The sequence below is a fragment of the Oryx dammah genome, unplaced genomic scaffold (genome assembly GCF_014754425.2).
Source record: "Oryx dammah isolate SB20612 unplaced genomic scaffold, SCBI_Odam_1.1 HiC_scaffold_26, whole genome shotgun sequence".
Lineage (NCBI taxonomy): Eukaryota > Metazoa > Chordata > Mammalia > Artiodactyla > Bovidae > Oryx > Oryx dammah.
In genome coordinates, this window is record NW_024070210.1 from 20544979 (window position 1) to 20572935 (window position 27957).

The following is a 27957-nucleotide window of genomic DNA, read 5'->3' on the forward strand; positions in this document are numbered from 1 at the left end:
TGCCTCGGTGAGCAGGTCCGTCCGGCCTCTCTCGGCCTCGCCCGGGGGGGACAGAGTGGGCCGAGGGCCAGGGCGTGGGAGAGGCCGGGCTTGGGTGCTGGCCGTGCTCTCACCGCACGCGAGTGGCCAGTGAAGTGAGGCTCTTCCACGTGGCTCCGGCGGATTCAGCCCCACAGCGAGCCTGCCGTGGGGTTTTACTGCCGGTTCCTGGAACGCTGGGTGGGGCTGAGCCGGAGGTGGTCTTTCCTCCACTGGAGACAACAGGCTGCAGGAAGCAGTGTCTTCAGTGCTGACTCAGGCGCCCCAAGGCCTGGCTGGGTCTGGCGAGGGGAGCTTTTCTCTGGGCTAGAATCCTCTGGTCTAATGCCTCTGGCCTAACTGCCCTTAACTGTAGCTGGCCTTCAGCTCAGATGGCTGGGGAGCTGCGCTGACCTCCGGGAGAGACCATCACAGCTTTCAAGGAATAATCGACTCTTGAGAAGGTCAGAGGTGGACCATAGGGGCCTGGTGAAGATTGCACAGCACTGAAGCCAGAAACCCAGGCATTCTGCGTCTTCATCTGTTGCTTTTCCCCTTTCTGCCTTGCTGCAGCTCAGAGATTGTTCTGGGAAGGTGCTTACCTCTCAATTGAAAAAAAAAAATTCAGAGAACAAAAAAGAGGTCCCTTAGAAATTAAAGTCATGATAGGGGAAATGAGAAACCCGATAGAAGGGTTAGAAGACAAAGTGATGACATTTCAGGAAGAAGATCAAAAAGAGAAAAAAGATGAAAAAGTAGAGAAAAGATAAGATTGGAAGACCAGTAAAGAAAGCCTAAGACCTAAGCAATAGAGGCTCTAGAGAGAGAAAATAGAGAAATATGGGGAAGAAAGCAACAGCGAAATACTTCAAGAAAACTCCCTGTAACTGAAGAACATGAGTTTGTTCAGATTTGAGAGGACTCACAAAGTCTTCACCCAAGGCACATCCCTCTGATATTTCAGAATACTGGGGATTAAAAAGAGACTCAATTTCCTGAAAGAAGAAGACAGGTCACATACGGAGCATCAGGAAGCAAAGTGGTTCCGGATTCCTGAACTGCAATGTTGGAAGCAAGAAACTTGATGCATGATGCCTTCAAGATGATGAAGGAAAATCTCATCATTTCTAGGCCAAGTATGGGGATAGAATGTAGAACTTTTATAACAAAAAAGTGTACCTTCCATGTATTCTTTCTAAGGAGCTGTGGGAGAATGACTGTCACTAAAGTAGGAGAAGAAAGCAGCAGAAAGAGAAAGCAGGGTATAGGACAGAGGACACCAGTGAAGGGAAGCCCCCGAGGACTGGGAAAGGAGACCCCGGGCGAGGAGCTGTGCGTGGGACATAGAAGGGGCAGTCTAGATCCCAAAGTGTGACTTAGGACTGTCATCTCCAGCTCGCCTGCTGCCGCTGCTCCGTCAGTTTAACCTGAGGAATGACTACCTGGGGAGTCTCATCAGGATCCTTATCCATCCTTGGCTGTCTTGCTCATGTGCTCATGAAACTCTGTTGCCTGGATAGACAAAAATGTGTTCTCTGACCAACCCCAAGAACCTGAGGTAGGCCCCCAAGTGAATTTCAAAACAGAAAATAGAGGGAGCCCACCCCCCGCAAACATATTTCTGATGGATGTCCAGTGTCTGCATCTCTCCCCACAATTCCCTGCAGTCAGCTTTCCCCACTGTGGCCACCTACACAGTTTTTCTAGCCCTCATATATGATCTTGCTTACTGACTTTCTCAGGAAGGGCTCTTGTCAGTTCTCTGGGACCATGGCCAGACACTGTTTAGCTTATTTCCTTGAGAGCTTTCATCTAGCAGAGGCAATTTTTTTACTGTATTGTGGGTCAAATTGTATCTCCCTAAAAATGACATGCTGAAGTTCTAACCTGTGGATGGACCTTATTTGGAAATAGTCTTTGTTTTTTTCTTTTTTTCTTCTGGCCATGTAACGTGGCTTGTGGCCTCTTAGTTCCCCAGCCAGGATTGAACTCAAACATTCTACAGCAAAAGTACAGGGTGTCTTAACCAATGGACTTCCAGGGAATTCCCAGAAATAGGGTCTCTGTAATCAAGTGGAGATGAGGTCCTGTGGTATGAGAACTGGCCCTTGTCCAATGCTTGGTGTGTTTATAAGAAAAGAGAATTTTGGATAGAGACACACAGTGGTGTGAATGCCATGTGAGGAGCAGAGACAGACGCAGAGGGCAGATGGCCAGTAGAGAGACTGGAGTCACGCTGCCCTAAGCTGGGGAACACAGAATTGCTGGCAGCCACCAGGAGCCTGAAGAGGCACAAGAGAGTCCTTCCCTACAGCCTTTGGAGGTAGCATGGCCATGCCAACACTTTGATTTTGGACCAGAGGTCTTGCTTCAGACCTGAGATTCAGTAGATTTCTGTTGTTTTAAGCCACCATATTTGTGTTAATTTGACAGCAGCCCCAGGAAACTAGTACACCTAGCTACATTTGTGCTTGTCACTCACTTTTCAAAACAAAATTACATCTTAATTCACAGATGTGTACACAGGGGGTAAGATAACAGGGGCGAATAATTGAAGTCACAGCAAGGAGATCAAATCAGTCAGCTCTAAAAGAGATCAATTCTGAATATTCATTGGGAGGACTGATGCTGAAGCTGAAGCTTCAATACTTTGGCCACCTGATGAGAAGAGCCAACTCATTGGAAAAGACCCTGATGCTGGGAAAGATTTTGGGCAGGAGGAGAAGGTGGCAACAGAGGATGAGCTGGTTGGATGGCATCACCGACTCAATGGACATGAGTTTGAGCAAACTCCAAGAGATACTGAAGGTCGGGGAAGCCTGGTGTGCTGCAGTCCATGGGGTCACAGAGAATCAGACGGGACTTAGTGACTGAACAACGACAGTAGAAGTCGAGATTGTGAGCCATCTGGAGAGAGGGGAAGGGATGTGATGGAAAGGAACACGTGGAACTTCTAAGGGACTGGACGGAGTCAGGTGGGTTTTCATCTTATTCTTTAAATCCTGTGTGTTTTATACACCCTTTCATGTGTATATATATTTGACAGTAAGCTTTTTTTTTTAAAAAAAGAAAAGACTAAACCAAGCAAACACAGCACTCAAAACAGAATTGGACCTACGGTTTAATCTGGGAGGGATGATGTTGAATCATTTGGGCCAAATGAAAGCTTGGGGATGTGGGAACCTTGGCGCCAAGGTGAACATTTAGCGAATCAAAGTCCCTTGTGCTAATGGAGATGAATAATTAATAAGAAACCTCAAAATGATAAATCATCAACCAAAGCTCAATTTCCCATTAGGACATATGGGAAAGTCTCCTCAGTTATGCCAAGTTTTGAGAGCCTGGCCTCCAGCTAAATGATACTTGGTCGGACTCACAGTGTCCTTTGTGGCCACCCCTGCCTGACTCATTCATTTCTCCCTCTGTTGTTCTAGCAGGGGATGGACTTGAGATCGTTGTTGTTGGTCTGTGTTAGAGAACATCAAATCCCATAGAAAGTCATTCACCCTCTGAATTCATGAAGGATCAAGGTTCATTTTGGTGCGAGTTTGCCTTTATTCCTCTCTAGCCCTTGCAACCTTTTCTTTCTAACAGAGGCAGCTGGTCTTAGGCTCAGAACTCTGACTAGTGCAGGATCTGTTGAAACTTACTAACATTAATTTTTGTTCTCGTTTTATTTATTTGCACAGGTTACCTGATACTAGAAGAATATTTGTTTTTTTCCACTTAAAATAATGATATAAAATTTCTTCTTTTCGTAATTTTTAAAAAGTCAGATTAAAGAAAAATACTAAGTAAATGGTATATAGGTGGTGGCCTGTCTGGAAATAGTGTCCTTGGTTTACTGAGGGTTGGAAAACTGTGATTATCTTACTGCTGATAGTAAAACGTGAGCCCTCAGTTGAAGCACATGTTGTCTTGAGCTGATCCTCAGATTTGTCACGTGTCTTTGCATACATCAGGCAGGGGCTCTTAAGGACAACATCTCTATCTTATCTATCCTTGGGTCCCCCGGCCCGGCTGACAGCAGCAGGATGTATTCGTCACCAGTAACCCTGGCTGAGGTATTCTCCCTTTCTCCGGTCTTGTTGTCTTGCCTGGTACCCACCCGACTTCCCGTAGTGCCTCACGGTTGGATAATGTAGGAGGGATGTCCCTCCAGCCCCGGCAGCAACAGGATGAGGAAGTGGATAGTCTGAGAAGGTGCCCAGGGACTAACTTCATGAGGGGTCGGTTCTTTCTGAGAGCATGGTCCTCTGCTTGGTTCCTGGAGGGGCGTTGGCATGAGTCTCAGAAAAAAGAGAATTGAGTTTCTGCCTTCTAGAAATTATTTTCCGTCACACTCTAGAGGGAATGATGAGACAAGTGCATGCAGCAGGGAATAATTAAAAGAAGCATATAGGGGACTTCCCTGGTGGTCCAGTGGTTAAGACTTTGCTCTCTCAGTGCAGGGGGTTGGAGGTCAGAAAACTAGATTCTGCATGCTGCAACTAAGATTCTACATGCTGCAACTAAGATTCTGCATGCCATACCTAAGACCCAGTGGGCAGAAACTAAGACCTGGTGCAGCAAAAGAAAAAATCTTTAAAAATCTTAAAAAAAAAAAAAGTATATAGTGTTAAATTATGTGGTACTGGTTTTGGGTGCTAAAGGAATACTTCATGAAAAAGGAGAGCAGTGAAGACTAGTTGATTAATGACAGCATTAGGGATCAGGTGGAAATTGAGCTAACCCATAAAGACGTATAGGATTTTTCCTGTTCTCTGGATGGCACAACACGTGAAGAGAGATCCGGCCTTGGAACACCTCTCCATCCCTCACTCACTGTGGGCAGCTGACTTAACCTCTCTGTGTTTGTTTCAGCATGGCTGAAATAGGGAAAATAATTATGCCTACTACATAGGGTTGGTTTAAGGATTAACTAAGGTGATGGCAAGCTCTTTACATACATCATGTAAAGAGCATAACTCCATTACAGGCATGTACCTTGGAGATATTTCGGATTTGGTTCCAGACCACCACAGTGAAATATCACAATAAAGCGAGTCACATGAATTTTTTGGGTTCCCAGTGCATATAAAAGTTATGTTTACAGTGAGTTGTAGCCTATTGAGTGTAGTCTATTATGTCCACAAAACAAAGTACATACCTTAATTAAAAATACTTTCTTGCTAAAAAATGCTAACCCTTATCTGAAGCTTCAGTGAGTCATAATCTTTTTGCTGGTGGAGGGTCTTGCCTCAGTGTTCATGGCTGCTGACTGATCTGGGTGGCTGTACCATTTCTTAAAATAAGACAGTGATGTTTACAGAATTGATTGACTTTTTTTTGACAAATGATTTCTCTGTAGCACGCAATGCTGTTTGATAGTATTTTACCCAGAGTAGAATGAAATTGGAGTCAGTCTTCTCAAACCCTGTAGCTGCTTTGTCAACTAAGTTTTATACAATATTCTACCTTTGTTATTTCAACAGTCTTCACCAGTAGATTCCATTTCAAGAAACCACTTTGTTTGCTCATCCATTAAGAAGCAGTTCCTCATTTGTTAAAGTTTTATTATGAGGCGGCAGCAATTCAGTCATGTCTCCAGGCTCTACTTCTAATTCGCGTTATTTCTCTTTCCATCACATCTGCAGAGACTTCCTCCACTGAAGTCTTGAACCCTTCAAAGTCATCCGTGAGGGTCAGAACCAACTTCTTCTAAATTCCTGTTAATATTGATATTTTGAACGTCACTAGTGTTCTTAATGGCACCGAGAATGTTGAATCTTCTCCAGAAGTTTTTTAATTGGCCTTGTGCAGATTCATCAGATACATCACTGTGGGAGCTATAGTCTGAAGAAATCTATTTCTTAAATAATTTTAAGATTTGAAAGGCAAAGTTGCTCCATGATCCATGGGGTACAGAATGGATGTTTTGTGAGCAGTTGTGAAAGCAACAGGAAACTCATTGTACATCTCCACCAGAGCTCTTGGGTGGTCATATGTATTGTCAGTGAGCAGTAATATTTTGAAAGGAATCTTTCTGAGTAGTAGGTCTCAACAGTGAGCTTAAAATAATCAGTAAACCATGTTGTAAACAGAGGTGCTGTCATCTAGGCTTGCCTGGTACCCATCCAGGTAAATTTAACATGACTCTTAAGGTCCCTAGGATTTTTGGAATGGTAAATGAGCACTGGCTTCAACTTAAAGTCATCCGCTTCATTGGCCCCTAAGAAAGTCAGCCTGTCCTTTGAAGCTTTGAGATCAGGCATTGACTTTTCTTCTCTAGCTATGGAAGTCCTAGGTAGCAGCTTCTTCTAATATAAAGCTGTTTCATCTACATTGGAAATCTGCTGTTTAGTGGAGTGACCTGCCTTATGATCTTAGCTAGATCTTCTGGAAAACTTGCCATAGCTCCTACGTTAGCACTTGCTGCTTTGCCTTGCACTTTTATGTTATGGAGATGGCTTCTTTCCTTAAACCTCTTGAAACAACTTCCACTAGCTTCACACCTTCCTTCTGCAGCTTCCTCACCTCTCTCAGCCTTCATAGAATTGAAGAGAATTAGGCCCTTACTCTGGATTAGGCTTTGGCTTAAGGGAATGTTGTGGCTGGTTTGATTTTTCTATCTGGACCACTCAAACTTTCTTCATATCATCAATAAGCCTGTTTGCTTTCTTATCATTCATGTGTTCATTGGGGTAACACTTTTAATTTCCTTTAAGAGTTTTTTCCTTTGTATTCGTCATTTGAACAACTGATGCAAGAGGCCTGGCTTTTGGCCTGTCTTGGCTTTTGACATGTCTTCCTCACTAAGTTTAATCATTTCTAGCTTTTGATTTAAAGTGAGAGAGTTTCACCTGAATACCTAGAGGCCATAGTAGGGTTAATAAATGGCCGAATTTCAATACTGTTGTGTCTCAAGGAATAGGGAGGCCTGAGGAGAGGAAGAGAGACAGGGGAACACCCACAACATTTACCAATTAAGTTCGCCATCTTTTGTGGACATGGTTCATGGTTCCCCAAAACAATTACAACAGTGAGAACAAATGTCACTGATCACAGATCACCATAACAAGCATAAAAATAATGAAAAAGTTTGAAATATTGCAAGAATTATCAAATGTGACACAGAGACATGAAGTAAGCAAATGCTGTTGGAAAAATGCCACCAGTAGACTTTCTCAATGCAGAGTTGTCACGAATCTTCAGTTTTGTTTAGAAAGATGCAGTATCCATGAAACACAATAAGGCAAAGTACGATGAAACGAGCTAAGTCTGTATATAATAAGTGATCAATAATGGTTAGCTATCATTATTATTTAATCAACCATTTGATTTAGTCACTCAGTCATGTCCAGCTTTTTGCGACACATGGTCTGTAGCCCACCAGGCTCCTCTATCCGTGGACTTCTCCAGGCAAGAATACTAGAGTGGGTTGCCATTCCCTTCTCCAGGGGATCTTCCTGACCCAGGGATCAAACCCGGGTCTCGCATATTATAGGCAGATTCTTTACTGTTTCAGCCACCAGAGAAGCCCGTGTTTTTATACAGTAAAGATGTATTGCATGTGTTATTATGTGTCAGGGCCTGCCAGCCTTTCCAATAGAGTTCTCAATACTTTGAACTTAGAGTCCCATGGTTTCCACATACATATGAGCCCCTTAAGCATAATAGTGGTAATGATAGCTGTAATGTCCTGCGTGCCTATTTATTTATGTGTCAGGCACTCTGGTGGGTGCCTTATCACTGCATTGCCTTTAATCTTTATCCCCATTTTATAGAATCAGGAATAATGATGTAGTGTTTATGAAACTTAACAAGCATTGCATGGAAAATGTCAAGCCTGGAATTTAGATTGCCTGTTTTCATTTCTGTTTTTTTCTATTCTCACTGACTCTTGTTACTGTCACCCTAACCCATTATGTCCCAGACTGAACTTGGCTTCCTCAAATGGGTTTGTCTTTCAACTTCTCAGTTGGGGGTACTGCCATTCTATTTGTTATCCATATCTGAAAGACAAGAGATGTCTTCCTTCTGTCAAGCCCCTTTATCTGATTAATCACTAGGATTTCAGTTCAATGCTTTTTCTTCTCTTCCTCTGCCTGGCCAGACCCCTCTCGACTTGTATTTGATAGTTTTCAGCATTTGTTCTACCACATCCCCCACGAGAGGGGGCGTTTATACAATACGCTTTCATGGAATTCACCAGATTTTGATAAAACATTCTTAAGTTTTCCAAAAAGTAAAAGCACAATAGCTTGTTACTGCTGCACCTGTGCTTGTCAGCAGTAGACGCTTGGAATGGGCTCACAGCAGTGGCGTAGATAAGTAAGCTGCTATGAATATAACCTTTCTCTCTTACCTAGGAAAACATGTTTGGAGGAAACCATGCTCCACTCTGTTTAAAAAGTAAAGCTTTCCCTTTTAGCAAAGGGTGCTGGGAAAATTGGATATTCACATGCAAAAGACTGGCAATGGACCCCTATTTCATATGAATACAGAAATTAACTAAGAATGGATTAACAACCTAAATGTGAGAGCTGAAACCGGAACACTCTTAGAAGAAAACATAGGGGCAAATCTTCATGAACTTGGATCTGGCAGTTCTTTGGTATTACATCAAAAGTAGAAACAACAAAAGGAAAAATAGCTGAAATGGACTTCATCTAAATTAAAAACTTTTGTACATCAAAGACCATTATCAAGACAGTAAAACGCCTATAGAGAGGGGAAAATATTTGCAAATCATGTATTTGATAAGGGTCTAGAATCCAGGATATATAAAGAACTTATAACTCAGCAAAAGAAGGACAGACGTTTCTCCATAGGAGACGTACAAATGGCCAACAAGCATGAGAAAAGATGTTCAGTGTCATTAGTCATTAGGGAAATGCAAACCAAAACCACAGTGAGATACCACTTTACATCTAGTAGGATGACTATAATAAGAAAAAGGAAAAGGAAAATAGCAAGTATGGTGAGGATGCAGAGAAATTGGAATCCTCATACATTGCTAATGGGAATGTAAAATGGTTCAGCTACTGTGGAAAATAATTTGGTGCTTCCTCAGAAAGTCCAACAGAGAATTACCATATGTCCTAATAATTCCACTCCCAGGGATACACCCCCCAAAATGGAAAACAGGCACCCAAACAAGTATATGTGCACATAGATTTATAGCAGCAGATTCACAATAATCAATAGATGGAAACAGCCCAAATGTCTATCAGTGGACAAAAGGAGAAACAAATTATGGTATATACTATTCAGTCACAAAAAAGGATTAAAGTCCTGGTGTGAGCTACCATGTGGGTGAACCTGGGAAACATTAGAAAGCAAGTTGGTGGTTACCAGAAGCTAGGAAGAGGGGAGAACGGGGATGATGTGTGATGATAATGTTCACTTGCTAAGTTGTGTCCAACTCTTTGTGGCCTCATGGACTGCAGCACACCAGGCTTCCCTGTCCTTCACCATCACCTGGAGCTTGCTCAGACTCATGACCATTAAGTCAGTGATGCCATCCAACCATTTCATCCTCTGCTGCTCCCTTCTCCTCCTGCCCTCAATTTTTCCCAGCCTCAGGGTCTTTTCCAATGATTTGGCTCTTCACATCAGGTGGCCAAAGTATTGGAGCTTCAGCTTCAGCGTTAGTCCTTCTAGAGAATATTCAGGGTTGATTTCCTCTAAGATTGACTGGTTTGATCTCCTTGCTGTCCAAGGGACTCTCAAGAGTCTTCTTCAGCACCACAGTTCAAAAGCATCACTTCTTCGGCACTCAGCCTTCTTTATGGTCCAACTCTTTACATCCATACATGACTACTGGAAAAACCATAGCTTGGACCATATGGACTTTGTTGGCAAAGTGGTGTCACTTTTTAATACACTGTCTAGGTTTGTCATATCTTTTCTTTCAAGGAGCAAGCATCTTTTAATTTCACAGCTACAGTCACCGTCTGCAGTGACTTGGAGCCCAAGAAAATAAAGTCTGTCACTGTTTCCACTTTTTCTCCATCTATTTGCCATAAAGCAATGGGACCAGATGCCATGATCTTAGTTTTTTGAATGCTGAGTTTCAAGCCAGCTTTTTCACTCTCCTCTCTCACCCTCATCAAGAGACTCTTTAGTGCCTCTTTGCTTTCTGCCATTAGGGTGGTATCACTGCATATCTGAGGTTCTTGATATTTCTCCCTGCAATCTTGATTCCAGCTTGTGCTTCATCCAGCCTGGCATTTCACATGATGTACTCTGCATATAATAGCTGTTTAATGGATATGGGGGTCTCTTTTTGAGGGTGATGAAAATGTTTTGGTACTAGACAGAGGTGGTGGTTGTATGGCATTGGAAGTATACTAAATGCTGCTGGATTGTTCAATTCAAAATGGTTAATTTTCTGTTATGTGGATTTCATCTCAGTTTTAAAAAACTACCAGAAAACAGCTTTCACAAACTTTGTTGCTTTGATTGTTAATAGTAATACATATTTGGTAGATACCAGTATTTCAGGACACTATTCTTGAAAACCATTGACTGCAACCATCTGCTAGAATTACTGACTGCCAGGATTATAACCTCTCTCCTTTGCTGTGGGCAGGACCCGTAGGCCAGAGATTTCTAACTTCCATGCCTTCAGGGGCCCAACTTGTTAGAACAGATGTTTGAGGTCGTCTGGGTGTAAGGCAGCAGAGTCATGGAGATTAGGTTGAGCTGGGCTGGACGGGCACTGCCTAAAGGCATTCCAGTTTACATAAACTGCCCTGGGCTGCCTCTTGCCTCTTTGCATCTTTTGGCTATCCCTCTTAAGCCATCCAGAGACTAATATATTTAGAAAATCACCTTCAGTAGGCCATCCCATTTCTAAAAGTCCGTCTCCTGTCATACCATCTAAACTTCTCTGCCCTCCCGTTCCAGCATAGGCTCTGAGAAGGCACAGCTGGACTCATGAAGCATTGTGAAACCATAACCCTCCTCCCTCTGCACCCCGTCCCAGCCAGCTGTCCAATCCTGTCACCCCATTGGATCTGTAAGGGGAAGGGCTCTCCCAGAGTCTTCGATTTACAGGCATCTCAGAGAAATTCTCGGCGACCAGTTACCGCCACTGCGGTGGGCATGGTGGCTTCTGTGGTGTAGCTTTCCCAGCAGTCTGAGCGCTTATTAGTCTGTTACCTCTCTACCCGCAGAGAAGGGGAGAGAGGCACAGAAGAATCCCGGAAGATTTTTGTGATTAGATGAGATGTAGAAAGTTGTTTGTTGTTTGTTTTCATCTCCCAAGCATTCCAAGGCTGGGACCCATACAGGATGCTAGAAGCTTGGAGTGGGGCAGGGGTGTGTCAGGGGTCCGGGGAGCAGGGGAGAGGGTGTGGAGGAAAGAAACTTAGTCCATTAGATCCAGGGAGTGGCTGGTGCTGTTTTCTTTTGTGCTTCTATCCCTATAGCTGCTTGTCATCCCTCTTTGGGGCTTCCCTGGTAGCTCAGTGGTAAGGAATGCACCTGCCAAGCGGGAGACGTGGGTTTGATCCCTGGGTCAGGAAGATCCCCTGGAGAAAAAAATGGCAACCCACTCCAGTATTCTTGCCTGGGAAATTACATGGACAGAGGAACCTGGTGGGCTACGGTCCATGGGGTTGCAGAGAGTTGGACAAGATTTGGCAACTAAACAACAACAGTCTCTCTTTACTGCTGATTTTCTGGGATGCACACAGGACGTAGAAAACTTTGACCCACATCCTTTCATTGTGTAACAATTTAGTGGACGTGTGCTGGGCGCAGTTCAGGGGGCAGGAAAAGAAAAGTACAGTTGTATGACTTGAGGGATTGACTTCAGCTCTTGTCCTAAAAACCCACCCCCTTCTCCTGCTCTTCCCATTTAGACTTGAATGGCAGAGAGAATCTTCCCTTCTTGTCTGAGATCCTGTGCACAGAGCTCTGAACTCCAGGTGGTTCAGCATCTGGGCCTCAGAGGGGTGCTAACCCAGGGGCCCTGGGAACCGTCCTAGCTGTGGAAATGGAGGCTTGGCTTCCTCATGTCCCAGGAGCTCAAATTAAGGGGAAAATCTCTGCCCAAAAGATATACTTTCATAAGACTTTAAATCAAGTCACTTGGAGAGGCTCATGGAAACTGTTCAGACACTGTCTGAAAACGTTAGAAGTCCAACAAGCACCTCCACTCTTGATGGTTTGAGAGTGGTGAAAGCCCAGGAGTGCCCTGGAAGAGACAGGAAGCCTGGGGAGCTTCTCCTCAGGAGAGTCGGCTGTGACCACCTGCTCCTCTGTCCTGGGGTGTGAGGGGGCCCTACGGTGTCATGGTAACAGAGGAGGCTCTTGAGTCAGGCTGCCGGAGTTTCAGTCCTGGCTTATCAGTTGAGTGACCTTGGAAAATTTATTTAGTGGCACTGCAGTTTCCTCATCTTTAGAGTAGCCCTGGCAATAGTATCTCATGCCTGCAGTATACCTCGCACCAGAATGAGTACATCCGAGGTGTCTGAGGATGGTGGCTCCACCATCCACCCATGGTAGCCGCACGACGGAGCCTGCAGGAGGGGCCCAGAGGAAGGCAGGAGGGCTCTGTATTGCGTGGTTTCCTGTCATTAATGCAGACTCTCTGGTCTCTTCTGTATTCCTTTCCTTGTCCAGTACTGATCCTCCAGAAGGTGGAGAATGGAGACCTGAGCAACAAGGTTCTGAAGATCACTGATTTCGGCCTGGCTCGCGAATGGCACCGAACCACCAAGATGAGCGCGGCCGGGACGTATGCCTGGATGGCCCCTGAAGTCATTCGTGCCTCCATGTTTTCCAAAGGTAGCGACGTGTGGAGGTAAGGTCCAGAGGTGAACAGTCAGCCTTCCCCAGATGTATTTTCACTGCACAGATGCCTCAGGACTTGGAGAATTGGTGTACAATCCCAGGCACCCCCAAGAAGGTCTGGGTGACCTCTTCAGAGCAATTTATACTGAATTCCACACTGCTGAATAACAGTTTCTAATGCCTCATCAACCAGAAGTCCCTCCAGTGCTGGGGCTGGTACCAGCTCTATGTAGGAGCCTTTGGGTTGGCGACTGATCCCTAAGAAAGACCAGGAGATTCTAGGGGCAGTGTGTACTGACCTATGGGATGGTGGGGGACCCAGTCACTCCTGGAGACCTTCCCCACAGTCACCCTGGATTCCTTAGCATCAGTGGCTGTTACTGATGAACTTGTTCTCACTGTAAGCTCTTCAGCTGATGAGTATTGTTTGTGCTGTCTCTTTTTTCTGGGTGGGCTGGAAATTATCCTTTCTAGTTATCCAGTTAAGCTTTTGGTTAAGGATCTGTCTTGTCTGTTGAGCATTAATAAAGAAATGAGAAGATGGGTCTCAAGCATGTGCCCAGAACTGCAGAGTCAAAGATTAGACCAACCATCCCTCTAGTTAATGTCAGCCCAAAAGGTCACAAAGACATGGAGCTAAAAATCTTGTTCCCACTAATGGGAGGATGAACATCTACAGAGTCTAAGCATCCCTATGCTGTGAGACAGTAGCATCACCTTGGTATACAAAAGAAAAGACTTTAGATCATCTTTATATCTATAAGTCCAAGGACTTATAGATCATCATTATATTTTGTCTATGAAGTTGTTGCTTCTCACTGTGTTGTAAAGCAAGCTTGTATGTGTGTGTATTTTAAATAACAGCTTTATTGAGATATTATTCACATACCATAAGGCGTACCTTTTAAAATATATTTAAGTCAATGGTTTTTTTTTGTGTGTGTGAATTTATATTGTTTTACACCAATCATCATTGTTACTAGTTTTCTAAAGCTGCTTTAACAAATTGCCACAAACCTGATGGCTTAAACAATAGAAATTTTTAGTCTAGGGGCCAGAAGTCTGAAATTGGTGTCAGTTGAATCATACTCTCTTCAGAGACTATAGGACAGATTCTGTTCCAAATAAGGATTCTAGGTATTAGGACTTGGATGTACGTTTTCAGGGCCACCATTCAACCCATGACAAGCAGAATATTTTTTATCACTCAAAAAAGCCCTCGATACCTATTAGCAGTCATTCCCCAATATCTCCTATCCCTGCCCTTACTCTCTGGAAACCACTAATTCACTTTCTGTCTCGATGGATTTGCCTGTTTGGGACATTTTGTATAAATGGTATCACATGGGAAGGGGTCTTCTGCGTCTGACTTCCTTCATTTGCATATTTTCAGGATTCATGTATGTTGTAGCATGTGTCAGAACTTCATTTTTTTAATAGCTGAATAATATCCCATTGTATGGATATACCACAATTTGTTCATTCACTTCATTTGTTGGACTTTTGGGTTGTTTCACTTTTTGTCTAATGTAAATCATGCTGCTGCAGACATTTGTGTGTAAGTTTTTGTGTGAACATATGTTTGAGTCATATGGTAATTCTTTACTTAACTTTTTTGGGAAGTGCCAAATAATTTTTTTGTTTACCATGGCTTACTGTTAGTAACACACGAGTGTTCCAATTTCTCTATATCATCTCAACCCTAGTTATTTTTTATTGTAGCCATTTTAGTGGATGTAAAGTGGTATCTCATTGTGGTTTTAATTTGTATTCCCTAATTAATGATCTTGAGCATCTTTTCATGTGCTTATTGGTCATTTGTATATCTTCTCTGAATAAATGTGTTCAAATCCTTTACCAGTTTTAAAATTGAGTTATATTGAATCCTTACATTTTTATGTTGAAAGAATTCTTTATATATTCTACATACAAGAACCTTATCAGGTACATGGTTTGCAAACATTTTCTCCCATTCTGTGCATTTTCTTTTCACTTTCTTGATGTTAACCTTTGAAACACAAGCATTTTTAAATTTTGGTGTCCAGTTTATCAGCTGTTTTTTGATTGGTTGTGCTTTTTGGTGTCCTATCCAAGAAACCAAGTCATGAAGTTTTATACCTTTGTTTTCTTCTAAGAGTTTTATAATTTTAGCTCTTAACGTATAGGTCTTTGTTCCATTTTGACTTAATTTCTGTATGTGGTGTGAGGTGAGGGTATAATTTCATTATTTTTCTTGTGGCTATCTAGTTGTCCCAGAACCACTTGTTGACAGGACTGTTTTTTTCCACCACTTGTTGACAGGACTGTTTTTTTCCTTACTGAATTGTCTTGACATCCGTGTCAAAAAGCAGTTCGCCACAACGTAAGAGTTTATCTGCGGACCCACTTCTACTCCACTGATCTGTGTCTACCATTATGCCAATGTCACCCGTTTTTAAGCACTATAGCTTTGTAGTAAGTTTTGAAATTAGGAAGTGTGAGTCTTCCAACTTTCTTCTTTTTCAAGATTATTTTGGCTATTTGGATCTCTTCAATTTCCGCATGAATTTTAGGATCTTTTTGTCCATTTCTGAAAAGGAGGCAGCTAGAATTTTGTAAGGATTGTGTTAAATCTTTAGACCACCTTGGGGAGTTTTGCCATCTAAGTAATACTAAGTCTTCCAATCCATGAACATGGGATATCTTTCTATTTATTTAGACCTTCTTTAATTTCTTTCACTGATGCTTTATAGCTTCTGAATATTGAATCTTATTTCCATGCACATTAATTACAGGGGGAAGTAGCTATTGTAAAGAAAGGAGTTTTCCTTTCCTTCAAATATTTGACCAGATCTCATTAGGTTAAGCTATATCTTGATATTCAACTGTTTTTGACCTACAGAAACAGCAACTTCATACACTTCAACTTAGCACTTTTGTTACTTGACTGTTGGCTAATTAGATTAGTTGATGTATTAAGCTAATTGGCGGTTACAAAGAGACCTACCAATGAAAGAAATGTATTTCTTTTTCAAGGAGTAGTCCAGCCTGTCCAAACTGGTGGAAGAGCTGTGCACCTTGAGGTCGTTTAGGAACTCAGATTATTTCAGGATTCCTCAGCATGTTGTTCTTATCTGAACAGTTACATCTGAGTGACAGTTACTTCTGCAGAAGTATTGTATTTATATCCCAGAGAAAAGGGGAAAGAGAGCTTATCCATAGGAAGCGGCTTGTCTTTAATTTGGAGATGACTCCAAAAGTAGATATTCTTATTTCCATTTTACAGATGAGGTAACTGAGGCTTAGATGATTGAAGTTAGGTCCCTAGGTTCACCCAGGTGGTAGAGTTAAAGCTGTGATTTGAACTAGATATGTGTCTCTTGAAAATCTGTGCTTGCAGCCACTTCACCATCTGTGTACTCTTAATCCTACACTTTGGGCACCCTCTTCAGGGGGATTGGCCCATGGTCCATCACGCCTGAGACCCAGCAGGATGTCCCCAGAGGGCCAAAGCATGTCTAGGAACTCAGGACAAAGCTGGTTCCCAAACTGACTTATAATGCATTACTGCTTCAAGAAATGTTTATTTAAAAATTACTTACTCTGTGTTATGACCAAGCAAATGTGCTTGCTTCCTGCTGCATAATGGAAAGACCTGACACCAAGACTTTTGCAGAGAAAAAGTTTTTATTACAGTGCAGCCAAGCAGGAAGCAGTGCTCAGATCTGTCTCCCTAATCGATTGATCCGATACTTTGGCCACCTGATGTGAAGAGGCAGGTCATTGGAAAAGACCTTGATGCTATAGAAAAGATTGAGGGCAGGAGGAAAAGGAGACGACAGAAGATGTGATGGTTGGATGGCATCACCAACTCAATGGACATCAGTCTGAGCAAACTCCAGGAGATGGTAAAGGACAGGGAAGCCTGGTGTACTGCAGTCCATGGGGTCACAAAGAGTTGGACATGACTTAGTGACTAAACAACAACAAATCGATCAGCTGTTGAGTGGGATATTTATGTGGAAGTAGGGGATATGAGGAGAAGGGACTGGGAAATGATTGGTGGAAAGTGATTTTCAGTTTCTGGAGTTCTTTGCACAGTCTCGACTGCTCTTCATGCCACTGCATGGGTTGCATGTGCAAATTCAGGGGGCTTCCTTACATTACGTGAGGTGGATTTTCAGCCTGTAATATGTGAAGTTCATTATCTAAGTTCACTGCTGGTTGTCCTAGTCCCTCAATGTGCCTTGAAGGAGGCTCTCAGCAGGTTGTTTTCTGTATCTGTGGTTTCCCTGGTTTTCTAAAAACCAAGCTTGATACCCTCCAGGTATCATTTTATTCCTATCTCATTTCTACCTTATGGGCCTTGAGTGCGGGGGGTAATGGTATGGTTTTAGTGTCAGATGCTGGGCTGAGCCTGAGTCCAGCCACCTTCCCTTGTGCTCCCCTACCTGCCTTCACTCTGCTGAACTCATCCAGGGCCTTGAGCCTCTGCAGTTGCCAGGTGCCCAGGGCCAGCAGAGTGTGTCTCACTGTTCTTCAAGGATAGTTCTCTGGACCTCTTCCATGCTGTGATGGGGGGTAGGATGAGAATGGCCCAGAGTCCTCAAGAAGACATTCTTTCCCTCTGGTTGTGCTGTGCAGGGAGGGCAGTGGTGATAGTCAGAGGGCATCCTCCCATGGTGACTCCTTGCCTGTGGTGTGTAGGATGAGGTGGGGGCATTTTGTTAACTATTTTAAGTTTTTTAAATGACAGAAGGAAAACATGTTCACTGCAGGAAAAAAAAAAAATTGGAAAATATGGATAAACAAAAGAGAAAAAGAAAGAAAAGAAGACAATCACCCACAGCGCACTTCTAAAGATAATCTATGATGACATTTTGGTGTGTTTATTCCTGTTCCCATGATCACCCACCCGTCCCTTAAAATGGGATCATTTCTGTTTTGTAAGCTAACTTTTTGAATGTAATGCAGCATGAACATATTGCCTTTTTTTTTTGTATTTATCCTTTTTTACATGAATGTTCATGCTTTTTTTAAAAAATGGTTATGTGTATTTTTTATGATTTTTGCTCTTTGGTTTTTTCCAATATTTATTTTTAATTAACTTATTTATTTGGCTGTGCCAGGGCTTAGTTGTCATATACGGGATCTTTGGTTTGGGGCATGTGGGATCTATGTGGAATCTTTAGTTGCAGCATGCAGGATCTAGTTCCCCAGCCAGGGATTGAACCTGGGTCACTTGCATTGGGAGCACAGAGTCTTAGCCACTGGACCACCAGGGAAGTCCCCATATTGCCATGTTAATAAGTATTTATTATGTCAATAAATATATTAACATGTATATTTGTAAATAAATTAGTAAACATGTTGTCATTTTGAATGAGGGTCTGGTTAACAATAAGAAGAGCAATTGTATGCTACCTCACAGTTTGCAAAGTGCATTCACGTATAGTAGTTCGGTTGTCTTTGCCAAAATTATTAAACGGTCAGTGTGGTTCCTGCAACGTGGGATCCCAGCTGATGACCAAGTGCAGGAACCCATTCAAGGGATACCATCTCCTTTTAGGGAGTGGACCCCTGAGCTGACAGTCTTAAAGTCCATGCAGGTTAATAAGAAAAGCAGCTCTGGCCCAGGACAGGTGCAGAATTGCTGCACCTTCGGTTCGGAAGGTGTTCACTCTCAGCCTTTCCTTCACCCCTCCCCCACATCCAGCATTACCAGTGGAAAGGATTACTGCACCTCTGAAGGTGGTTAATGATTGACACAGGGTGCATTCCCGAGGGTTTGAGGTTGGGCTCTGAGGACTCTTGGGAAATTACTGGCAGCCCTGTGAGAGCTGGCAGTTCTCTCAGTGGAAGGGATGCTGAAGCAGAGTTCTAGCTGAGCTGGTACTGGGAGGCCACTTGTAAACGGTCTTGAACAGACTTCTTGGCCTTTTCTTAACCCTGGAGGGCAAGAAAATAGGCTCAACCCAAGGTAAATCATGTCTACCTCTCCCCAGCGGCTCAGATCCACTTAATGGGTGTTTCTCCAGTCCCCCTTTTGGACTCTATTCCTGCCAAAGGAACACCAAACCTTCATTTATATCACCCACCTTCTGTTATAAAAATACAGAGGAACATTGGCAGAGGAACACTTTGACTGGTTAATTCATCCCCAGAAGGGCTCCTTCCCTGAATGCTAGTGCCCCTCCAGACGCTTTCTCATTTCAGGCCCTTGCCGTGGAGAAGCACGCAGCATTTTCCAGCAATAGGTGGCAGTTTCAGGATGCTGGATAGTTATTGTTATTTGTTCCTTGCAACTCTTCTGTGAGGTGTTGGGATTGCTGGCTCTGTTACACGGTTGAGGAAACAGGTTTGGAGAGGTGAACTTGCTTTCTCAAGGTCACACGGCTGTAAGTGTTGAAGCAGGCATTTGGCTTAAGTCTTTCTTGAGCAGCACTTCTCCCACTTTTCCTTGTTGTAGAGCCCTTCAGATGGAGTGGAATGCCCATGAACAAAGGACCAAGACAGGTGAGAGCAGAGCTGCCCTTGTGGAAGCCGGAGGGGAGGATCCCTGGCTCCTCCCACTTCCTGGTGGCCTGAGACATCACCCTGGAGTAGAACGCAGTGTAAAAACCATAGCAGGCGGGACTCGAGGACACATTTGGATCTTTGGATACATTTGGATCTTTGAAAACACCCTATTTTTCCAGGTCATTAGGGTTGGGATATCGATTGTCTTTGCCTATATGGAAGAAAGGGGTTTGGGGAACACTGAGTTTTTATTCCTCAGACTAGAAGTAGGCAGTAGTGCCAGGAACACACAGCCACACACGGGAATGACTCTAGCATGGAATCTAGGTAGTGGTGCCTAGAACTCGTAGAGGTCCCTTGATGGGTGCTGCCCAGCATGGCTGCTGTCTGGATAAGTCACCTGAGAGGTTTGGCCGGAAGTGCCCTGGTGCAGTTCCTGATGGTATTTGGGGCTTACTCTGCAGCACGTGGTGCAGCCTGTGGGACAGTCTGGCTGTGCCCTCACTCCTACATCCACGCATCAGCTCATTCACTATGTGAGGGTGTAGGTGTACCGGAGCCTGGGCAAGGTCCTGAGAATGCAAAGGTTACGAACCGGTTGTCCCTGCCCTTTAGGAGACCACAGGCTGGTAAACAAACAACTGAAGGGCTGAGTAACACGTCGGGGTGTCAGGGAAGGCTTCCTGAAGTGTCCAATTGTTCCCATCAGTCTCAGACTAAAATCCAACTTCCTGTCAGGACAAGACAAGACAGGTAACTACCAGTCTACTAGGATATTCCCCCTGCCCTGTCAAAATACATGAAAAAAATGTATAGTATCTGGAGGGCTCACTGGAGAAAGACATTGCCCAAGGAGACTGGCCAGTCCACTCTGAGGGTCCCTCTGTAGAGACCCCTGGGATGCCCTGGCACAGAGGTGGGCATGTTGCTTTCCTTTGGAGCCATGCCAGGCCACTTGGGGCCCTTTGAGGGCAAGTCCACACCCTTTTTTATGCTGATCCCTGGCCTCTGTCCCTCCCTTAGCAAAGTTTAGCTCAGGGTTTAGCTGCCTCCTGCCTCTGTCCTGGTCTGATGTAGGTGACCTTCCTTTGCGCTCTCATAGTATTTCTGTTGTGATTTCTCTCTCTGTATTCAAAGGAGTGTTTTTTCTGTTCCTCTCTCTGATTTCTTTGTGGATAAGATCTGTGTATTTTAATCCTATATTCTAGTGCTTGGCATTGAGTTTGATGCATATTAGATGTTTAAAATGAATGAATAAATGGTGGTGCATTTGAATCAGATCTTGAAAGATAATTAGCAGAGTTTACCAAGCAGAGAGAAATGGTAGAAGGGCATTCTAGGGAGAAAGAATTGAGAATTGGTCCAGGTCCACTATGACTTACTCTATACACACCCTTAATGCTGTTGCTGCTGCTGCTAAGTCGCTTCAGTCGTGTCTGACTCTGTGCGATCCCATAGATGGAAGCCCACCAAGCTCCCCCATCCCTGGGATTCTCCAGGCAAGAACACTGGAGTAGGTTGCCATTTCCTTCTCTAATATGCCCTTAATAGATATGGCTAAAACTTGACTTTCCTCATCTGAAAAATGATAATGTTTATCTTGCAGGTTTGTTGTAGGGATTCAAGATGACACTTGTAAATGTCTTAGCATGCGGTATGTACAAGATACCATGGTCAAATAGTTACTGGGTTTATTATTCTTTTTAACATTAATATGTCTTCTTGTTGACTGTAAACTACCGATGAGTATTACCAAAAAATTGAGGTTCATGTTGCAAATATAAGGAAAGCCCCTCTTCCGACTGCTCATGGCCTCATGATTTCTGTTCCTGAGTTATTCCTGGAAGGAATAACTACATGAGTAGTTAATAACACTACATGAGTTTGCCTGGTTGTGACTGTGAATTCATAGGATAATTATTCCACTAAACTCTGTATTCCCAGTTCTCTAACTCCAAGGACAAATGAAAAGAAATTCTTCATGTGCGTTTAAAAGGTAGGGAGGGAACTTGAAGCTTGCCCTGCTCCACCATTGCAGTCCACCCTTGTGAAACTTGCCCCTTTGAATTAGACAGAGTTCACTGTTAGGGATGTACTCATGCTGGTCATGGGCAAGAATCTACTCAGCCTAATGGGCAACAAAAGAAATCTTTCACAGGAACAAAATCTGTTTATTTCTGGTGGTCATCTCTCTGCTTTTCTAAAGCTAAACAAACAATGTATTTGTTGCCATATAATCCAGCAGTCCCACTTCTGGGCATATACCCAGACAAAACTGTAATTTGAAAAGATACATGCACCCCTATGTTCAAAGCAGCACTGTTTACAATAGCCATGGAAACAACCCACATGCCCATCAAGAGATGCTTGGTTTAAAAAGATGTGGGTGGTATATATATTCAATGGACTATTCAGTTCAGTTCAGTCGCTCAATCGTGTCCGACTCCTTGCGACCCCATGAATCGCAGCATGCCAGGCCTCCCTGTCTATCACCCTCCCCCGGAGTTCACTCAGACTCAGGTCCATCGAGTCCGTGATGCCATCCAGCCATCTCATCCTGGGTCGTCCCCTTCTCCTCCTGCCCCCAATCCCTCCCAGCATCAGAGTCTTTTCCAATGAGTCAACTCTTCGCATGAGGTGTCCAAAGTACTGGAGCTTCAGCTTTAGCATCATTCCTTCCAAAGAAATCCCAGGGTTGATCTCCTTCAGAATGGACTGGTTGGATCTCCTTGCAGTCCAAGGGACTCTCAAGAGTCTTCTCCAACACCACAGTTCAAAAGCATCAATTCTTCGGCGCTCAGCCTTCTTCACAGTCCAACTCTCATATCCATACATGACCACAGGAAAAACCATAGCCTTGACTAGACGGACCTTAGTCGGCAAAGTAATGTCTCTGCTTTTGAATATACTATCTAGGTTGGTCATAACTTTTCTTCCAAGGAGTAAACGTCTTTTAATTTCATGGCTGCAGTCACCATCTGCAGTGATTTTGGAGCCCCCCTAAAAATAAAGTCTGACACTGTTTCTACTGTTTCCCCATCTATTTGCCATGAAGTGATGGGACCAGATGCCATGATCTTCGTTTTCTGAATGTTGAGCTTTAAGCCAACTTTTTCACTCTCCTCTTTCACTTTCATCAAGAGGCTTTTTAGCTCCTCTTCACTTTCTGCCATAAGCGTGGTGTCATCTGCATATCTGAGGTGATTGATATTTCTCCCGGCAATCTTGATTCCAGCTTGTGTTTCTTCCAGTCCAGCGTTTCTCATGATGTACTCTGCATAGAAGTTAAATAAGCAGGGTGACAATATACAGCCTTGACGTACACCTTTTCCTATTTGGAACCAGTCTGTTGTTCCATGTCCAGTTCTAACTGTTGCTTCCTGACCTGCATACAGATTTCTCAAGAGGCAGGTTAGGTGGTCTGGTATTCCCATCTCTTGAATAATTTCCCACAGTTTCTTGTGATCCACACAGTCAAAGGCTTTGGCATAGTCAATAAAGCAGAAATAGATGTTTTTCTGGAACTCTCTTGCTTTTTCCATGATCCAGCGGATGTTGGCAATTTGATCTCTGGTTCCTTTGCCTTTTCTAAAACCAGCTTGAACATCAGAGAGTTCACGGTTCATGTATTGCTGAAGCCTGGCTTGGCGAATTTTGAGCATTACTTTACTAGCATGTGAGATGAGTGCAATTGTGCAGTAGTTTGAGCATTCTTTTGCATTGCCTTTCTTTGGAATTGGAATGAAAACTGACCTTTTCCAGTCCTGTGGCCACTGCTGAGTTGTCCATATTTGCTGGCATATTGACTGTAGCACTTTCACAGCATCATCTTTCAGGATTTGAAACAGCTCAGCTGGAATTCCATCACCTCCACTAGCTTTGTTCTTAGTGATGCTTTCTAAGGCCCACTTGACTTCACATTCCAAGATGTCTGGCTCTAGATTGGTGATCACATCATCATGATTATCTGGGTCATGAAGATCTTTTTTGTACAGTTCTTCTGTGTATTCTTGCCACCTCTTCTTAATATCTTCTGCTTTTGTTAGGTCCAGACCATTTCTGTCCTTTATCGAGCCCATCTTTGTATGAAATGTTCCCTTGGTATCTCTAATTTTCTTGAAGAGATTTCTAGTCTTTCAATGGACTATTACCTGGCCATTAAAAAGAATGAAGTAGTGCCATTTGCAGCAACATGGATGGATCTAGAGATTATCACACTAAGTGAAATGAGTCAGAAAGAGAAAGACAAACACTATATATGTCACTTATACATGGAATCTAAAATATGACACAAATGAACATATCTACGAAATAAAAACAGACTCACAGATGTAGAAAATGGATTTGTGGTTGCCAAAGGGGAGGGGGGTTTTGGATTAGCATTGCAAACCATTATATATAGGATGGATAAACAATAAGGTCCTACTGTATGGGCTTTCCAAGTGGCTCAGTATTATAGAATCGGCCTGCCAGTGCAAGAGACATGGGTTTGATCCCTGGGTTGGGAAGATCCCCTGGAGAGAAAATGGCAACCCACTCCAGTATTCTTGCCTAGGAAATCCCATCGACAGAGGAGCCTGGTGGGCTGCAGTCCATGAGGTCAAGTTGGACATGACCGTAACTGAGCACACACGCACACTGTATAGCATAGGAAACTATACATGATATCCTGTGAGAAACCATAATGGAAACGAATATGAAAAAGTATATATGTGGGGGGAGTGTGTGTGTGTGTGTGTGTGTGTATACTATTAAAAAGCAAATACTTTGCCAACAAAGGTCCGTCTAGTCAAAGCTATGGTTTTTCCAGTGGTCATGGATGGATGTGAGAGCTGGACTATAAAGAAAGCTGAGCACTGAAGAATTGATGCTTTTGAACTGTGGTGCTAGAGAAGACTCTTGAGAGTCCCTTGGACTGCAAGGAGATCCAACCAGTCCATTCTGAAGGAGATCAACCCTGGGATGTCTTTGGAAGGAATGATGCTAAAGCTGAAACTCCAGTACTTTGGACACCTCATGTGAAGAGTTGACTCATTGGAAAAGACTCTGATGCTGGGAGGGATTGGGGGCAGGAGGAGAAGGGGATGACCCAGGATGAGATGGCTGGATGGCATCACCGACTCAATGGAGATGGGTTTGGGTAAACTCCAGGAGTTGGTGATGGACAGGGAGGCCTGGTGTGCTGCAGTCCATGGGATCACAAAGAATTGGACACGACTGAGTGACTGGACTGAACTGAATCACTCTGCTATACAGTAGAAATTAAATACAACATTGTAAATCAACTATACTTAAATAAAATTTAAAAGAAAATAATATATCTTGTGACTAAAGCTGAAGTTTTCTTAAAGCAGAAAAAAATGTATTCCTGGGAGCCTTCCTCTTCATCCAGTTTATTACATTCACAATAGCAACCACAGAATAGCTGTGGCCCTTGTGCAGTGGTTTAAACAACAGAGCATTCATTTCACAATAGCCTTGTCCAACTGCTCATGTTATTCACACTTCACAGATGAGGAATTTGAAGAATAAGACTTTGAATCCGAGTGTGCTTGACGCCAGAGGTTTTGCTCATAGCCAGTAGGGCTTGGCCTCCCTTTTATATTATGGCAGTATGTCTGTTCTGTAAGTCTCCCTACATGTTAGAGAAGATGTGGGATGCTCGTCAAAGCCTCATGAGCTATTTCAATGAAGTTACAGCTGTGGTTCATTGTATGACTTCTGTCTTCTTCCTCTCCCTAGCTACGGGGTGCTGCTTTGGGAGCTCCTGACTGGTGAGGTGCCCTTCCGGGGAATCGATGGCTTAGCAGTCGCTTATGGAGTGGCCATGAACAAGCTTGCCCTTCCCATTCCTTCTACATGCCCGGAACCTTTTGCCAAACTCATGGAAGGTGAGTGACCCCTGGCTGGAACAAAACTGGAGACTGTTTGACCTTTCTGTCAGCACTGGATAGAGTGTGGCCAGTTCTGCATGACCAGTAACTGGAAGAGGGGGTGAAGTAGGAGTCACTCAAGGAGGAATCCTAAAGATGGTTACAAGAGTTAGCTCAAGATGATATCAGCACCCTGCTACACTGGTGTCACCCACGTCCCTTCTGTCCAGCTAGTGACTATAGAACTTAACTTAGAAACTAAAGGCTGCTATCCAGTGCTGCGGTATATTAGTTAATGCAAAATAAGAAAGGATAGTAGCTTTCATTTCAAGACCTCTGAGTGTCTTATGTGTAGAAATGAAGAAGATCTAAGAAGAGAGAAATTCTAAAAGTCGTCTAGTTAGGCCCTGTGATTTTTATCAGTGAGAAACCCTAAGCTGAGAGAGGTTAAATGGATAGGTGGCCACTCCATTAGTTAGGGACTGAGCTGCGAGTAGATAGAATTTGCTTTTTCTGGGGCCCCTGCTCGTGCTTTTCATCTCGTCAGCACATCGAGGAGGGGAAGGGTAGCTCATTTATTTACGGGAAATCGCGGCCCAAGGTGTAACTACCCATTGTCACACCCGGAATCATGTATTATACTAACTTGATAAACTGTGGTGGTTGTACTTTACGCACGAAAACTCTTTGGACTTGCCTTTCTTCTGCTAAATGAGGAGAACAGAGCGGGTGCAGAGTTGCTGTGCTGTGTTTCCAGTTTCACTCTTGATGACTGTGGTGCTGGGCAGCTTGCTTTACCTCCTGAGACCTGTTGGGGCTTCCCTCAATGCCAGTTTCTCTGTTTCTGGAAGAAGAAATGAGAGATGGTTTTCTGTCAGATGAGGTCACGTGACATCCTAAGTCTTCCGTCCGCCTCTGTCCATTCATGCTTCCTGACTCGTGTGCTCCATGCAGATTGCTGGAATCCTGACCCCCATTCACGCCCATCTTTCACGAGTATCCTGGACCAGCTAACTACCATAGAGGAGTCTGGTTTCTTTGAAATGCCCAAGGACTCCTTCCACTGCCTGCAGGATGACTGGAAACACGAGATTCAGGAGATGTTTGACCAACTCAGGGCCAAAGAAAAGGTAAGAAAGAGAAGCGGAAGGCATGTGTTGACTCAGTGGACCTTCTCCACTGGGGCCTCTGAGCGAGACTGTGATGTGGCCACCTTCCTGCTTGGTTTGTGATATCAAAGCAGCTTTTTCCTTCCCGGCTTTATGTGGAGCGTTCTCCAGGCCTCAGGTGTGACCTGAAACGATAAGAGAGTTTTCCTCTCTTTTGGAGATGTGGTAGGAATAAGTGGAGGAGGGCATGGCAACCCACTCCAGTATTCTTGCCTGGAGAATCCCATGGACAGAGGAGCCTGGTGGGCTACAGTCCACAGGGTCACAAAGAGTTGGACACGACTGAAGTCACTGACCAAGCATGCACGCACAGGAATAAGTAAGGGAAGTCATGAGCCCAGAGCTCTCCTTGCAGAGTATCTGCTTCACTGTCCAGACTGGAGGAGGAGCACCGCTGGGCAAGTACCAACAGGTTGTCTCACTTTGGAGGCTGGACAAATTACAAGAAGGTTCTAGAAAGGTGTCTTGGTTCTGCAATGGACTCGTCAAAGGGGGTTAACAGGATATAGGGATACTTGAACACTGAGAACAGTTATCAGAACGTCCTGCCAGTGTCTTTGGGGATCAGGATCAGAAACAGCACATGGGTTGAAAATACCATGAGAAAGGCTCAAAGGCTGAACCAACTGAGGAGTTCAGAGACTCATAGCCCATTAGAGATCTGCCTTTTTGTTTTGGTGACCATTCTCTGAATGGCCCCATTTTATGCCTTAGTATCTAGCTAACAGTCAGGGTCCACGTGGAGGAAGCTACTCCAAATCAAAGCAATTATGTTGCTTATTCCTCAGGACCTGCAGCTCGGGACACGAGGGATGTCCATGGGTAGACTTGGTTAATTTCTTCTTTCCATTCTCACTCCCCACTGTGGAAATTCAGAAAGCAATATAATAGTAGTGTCTAAAATTGTCTTCATGGCTTCCCAGTTCTTTCACTTGGAAGGTGTGAAGAGACCTTTTCATCCGTTTTATCCAGGAATCTTATGCCCTCTGCTACAGCATGTAGGGCAGGTGTTATTAACTTTTGCATCTCAGAGCAGTATCTTAGCAGATCAGTATCTACCTAAAGTCATACACCTAGTAAGTGAGGGGGCAGAATCTTGAACCAGGGCCTTCTGGTTCCAAAACCGTCTCTACTTTCCAATATCATTGTTGTTCCGTAAACAAATAACTTAAAAATCATCTCCAGAGCTGATCTGAAGATGTAGATGTGTTGCTGCAACATAGCAATCCGAAGCCTGGTTTTGTTGTTTAGTCATGTCTGACTCTGTGTTTAGTCGTGTCTGACTCTGTGGTCCCATGGACTGTAGCCCACCAGGCTCCTCTAATTCTGTCTATGGAATTTCCTGTCTGTGGAATTTCCCAGTCAAGAATACTGGAGTGGGTTGCCATTTTCTTCTTCAGGGTGTCTTCACAGATCAGGGATCAAACTCATGTCTCCTGCATTGGCAGGTGGATTCTTTACCACTGAGCCACCAGGGTACTGTTTGGCAAGTCAAGGAGCATTCTGCAGGGGGATGCAATGAGCTTGTGACAATTCTTTAGCTCGGAGAGGGGGTGGATCCTCACTGACCATTGAGCAGAATGATTAAAAGAGACTGTTCCAATTACTAATTA

The 27957-nt window shown here is 43.8% G+C and overlaps 1 protein-coding gene and 1 non-coding gene across 3 annotated transcripts in view; one reads left to right on the forward strand and one right to left on the reverse strand.

Moving 5' to 3' along the window:
• Window positions 1–27957, forward strand: part of MAP3K9 (mitogen-activated protein kinase kinase kinase 9) — an 87232-nt gene that overhangs the window by 35407 nt on the left and 23868 nt on the right. For both annotated transcript variants that reach the window (XM_040226169.1, XM_040226171.1), the window contains exons 3-5: window positions 12634–12814; window positions 25045–25193; window positions 26130–26305. In XM_040226169.1, coding sequence (XP_040082103.1) covers window positions 12634–12814; window positions 25045–25193; window positions 26130–26305 — 506 coding nt within the window. The remainder of the gene's footprint in view (window positions 1–12633; window positions 12815–25044; window positions 25194–26129; window positions 26306–27957) is intronic.
• TRNAG-CCC lies at window positions 17996–18068 on the reverse strand. Its single transcript has one exon. It is a non-coding gene; the product is annotated as a tRNA-Gly (tRNA).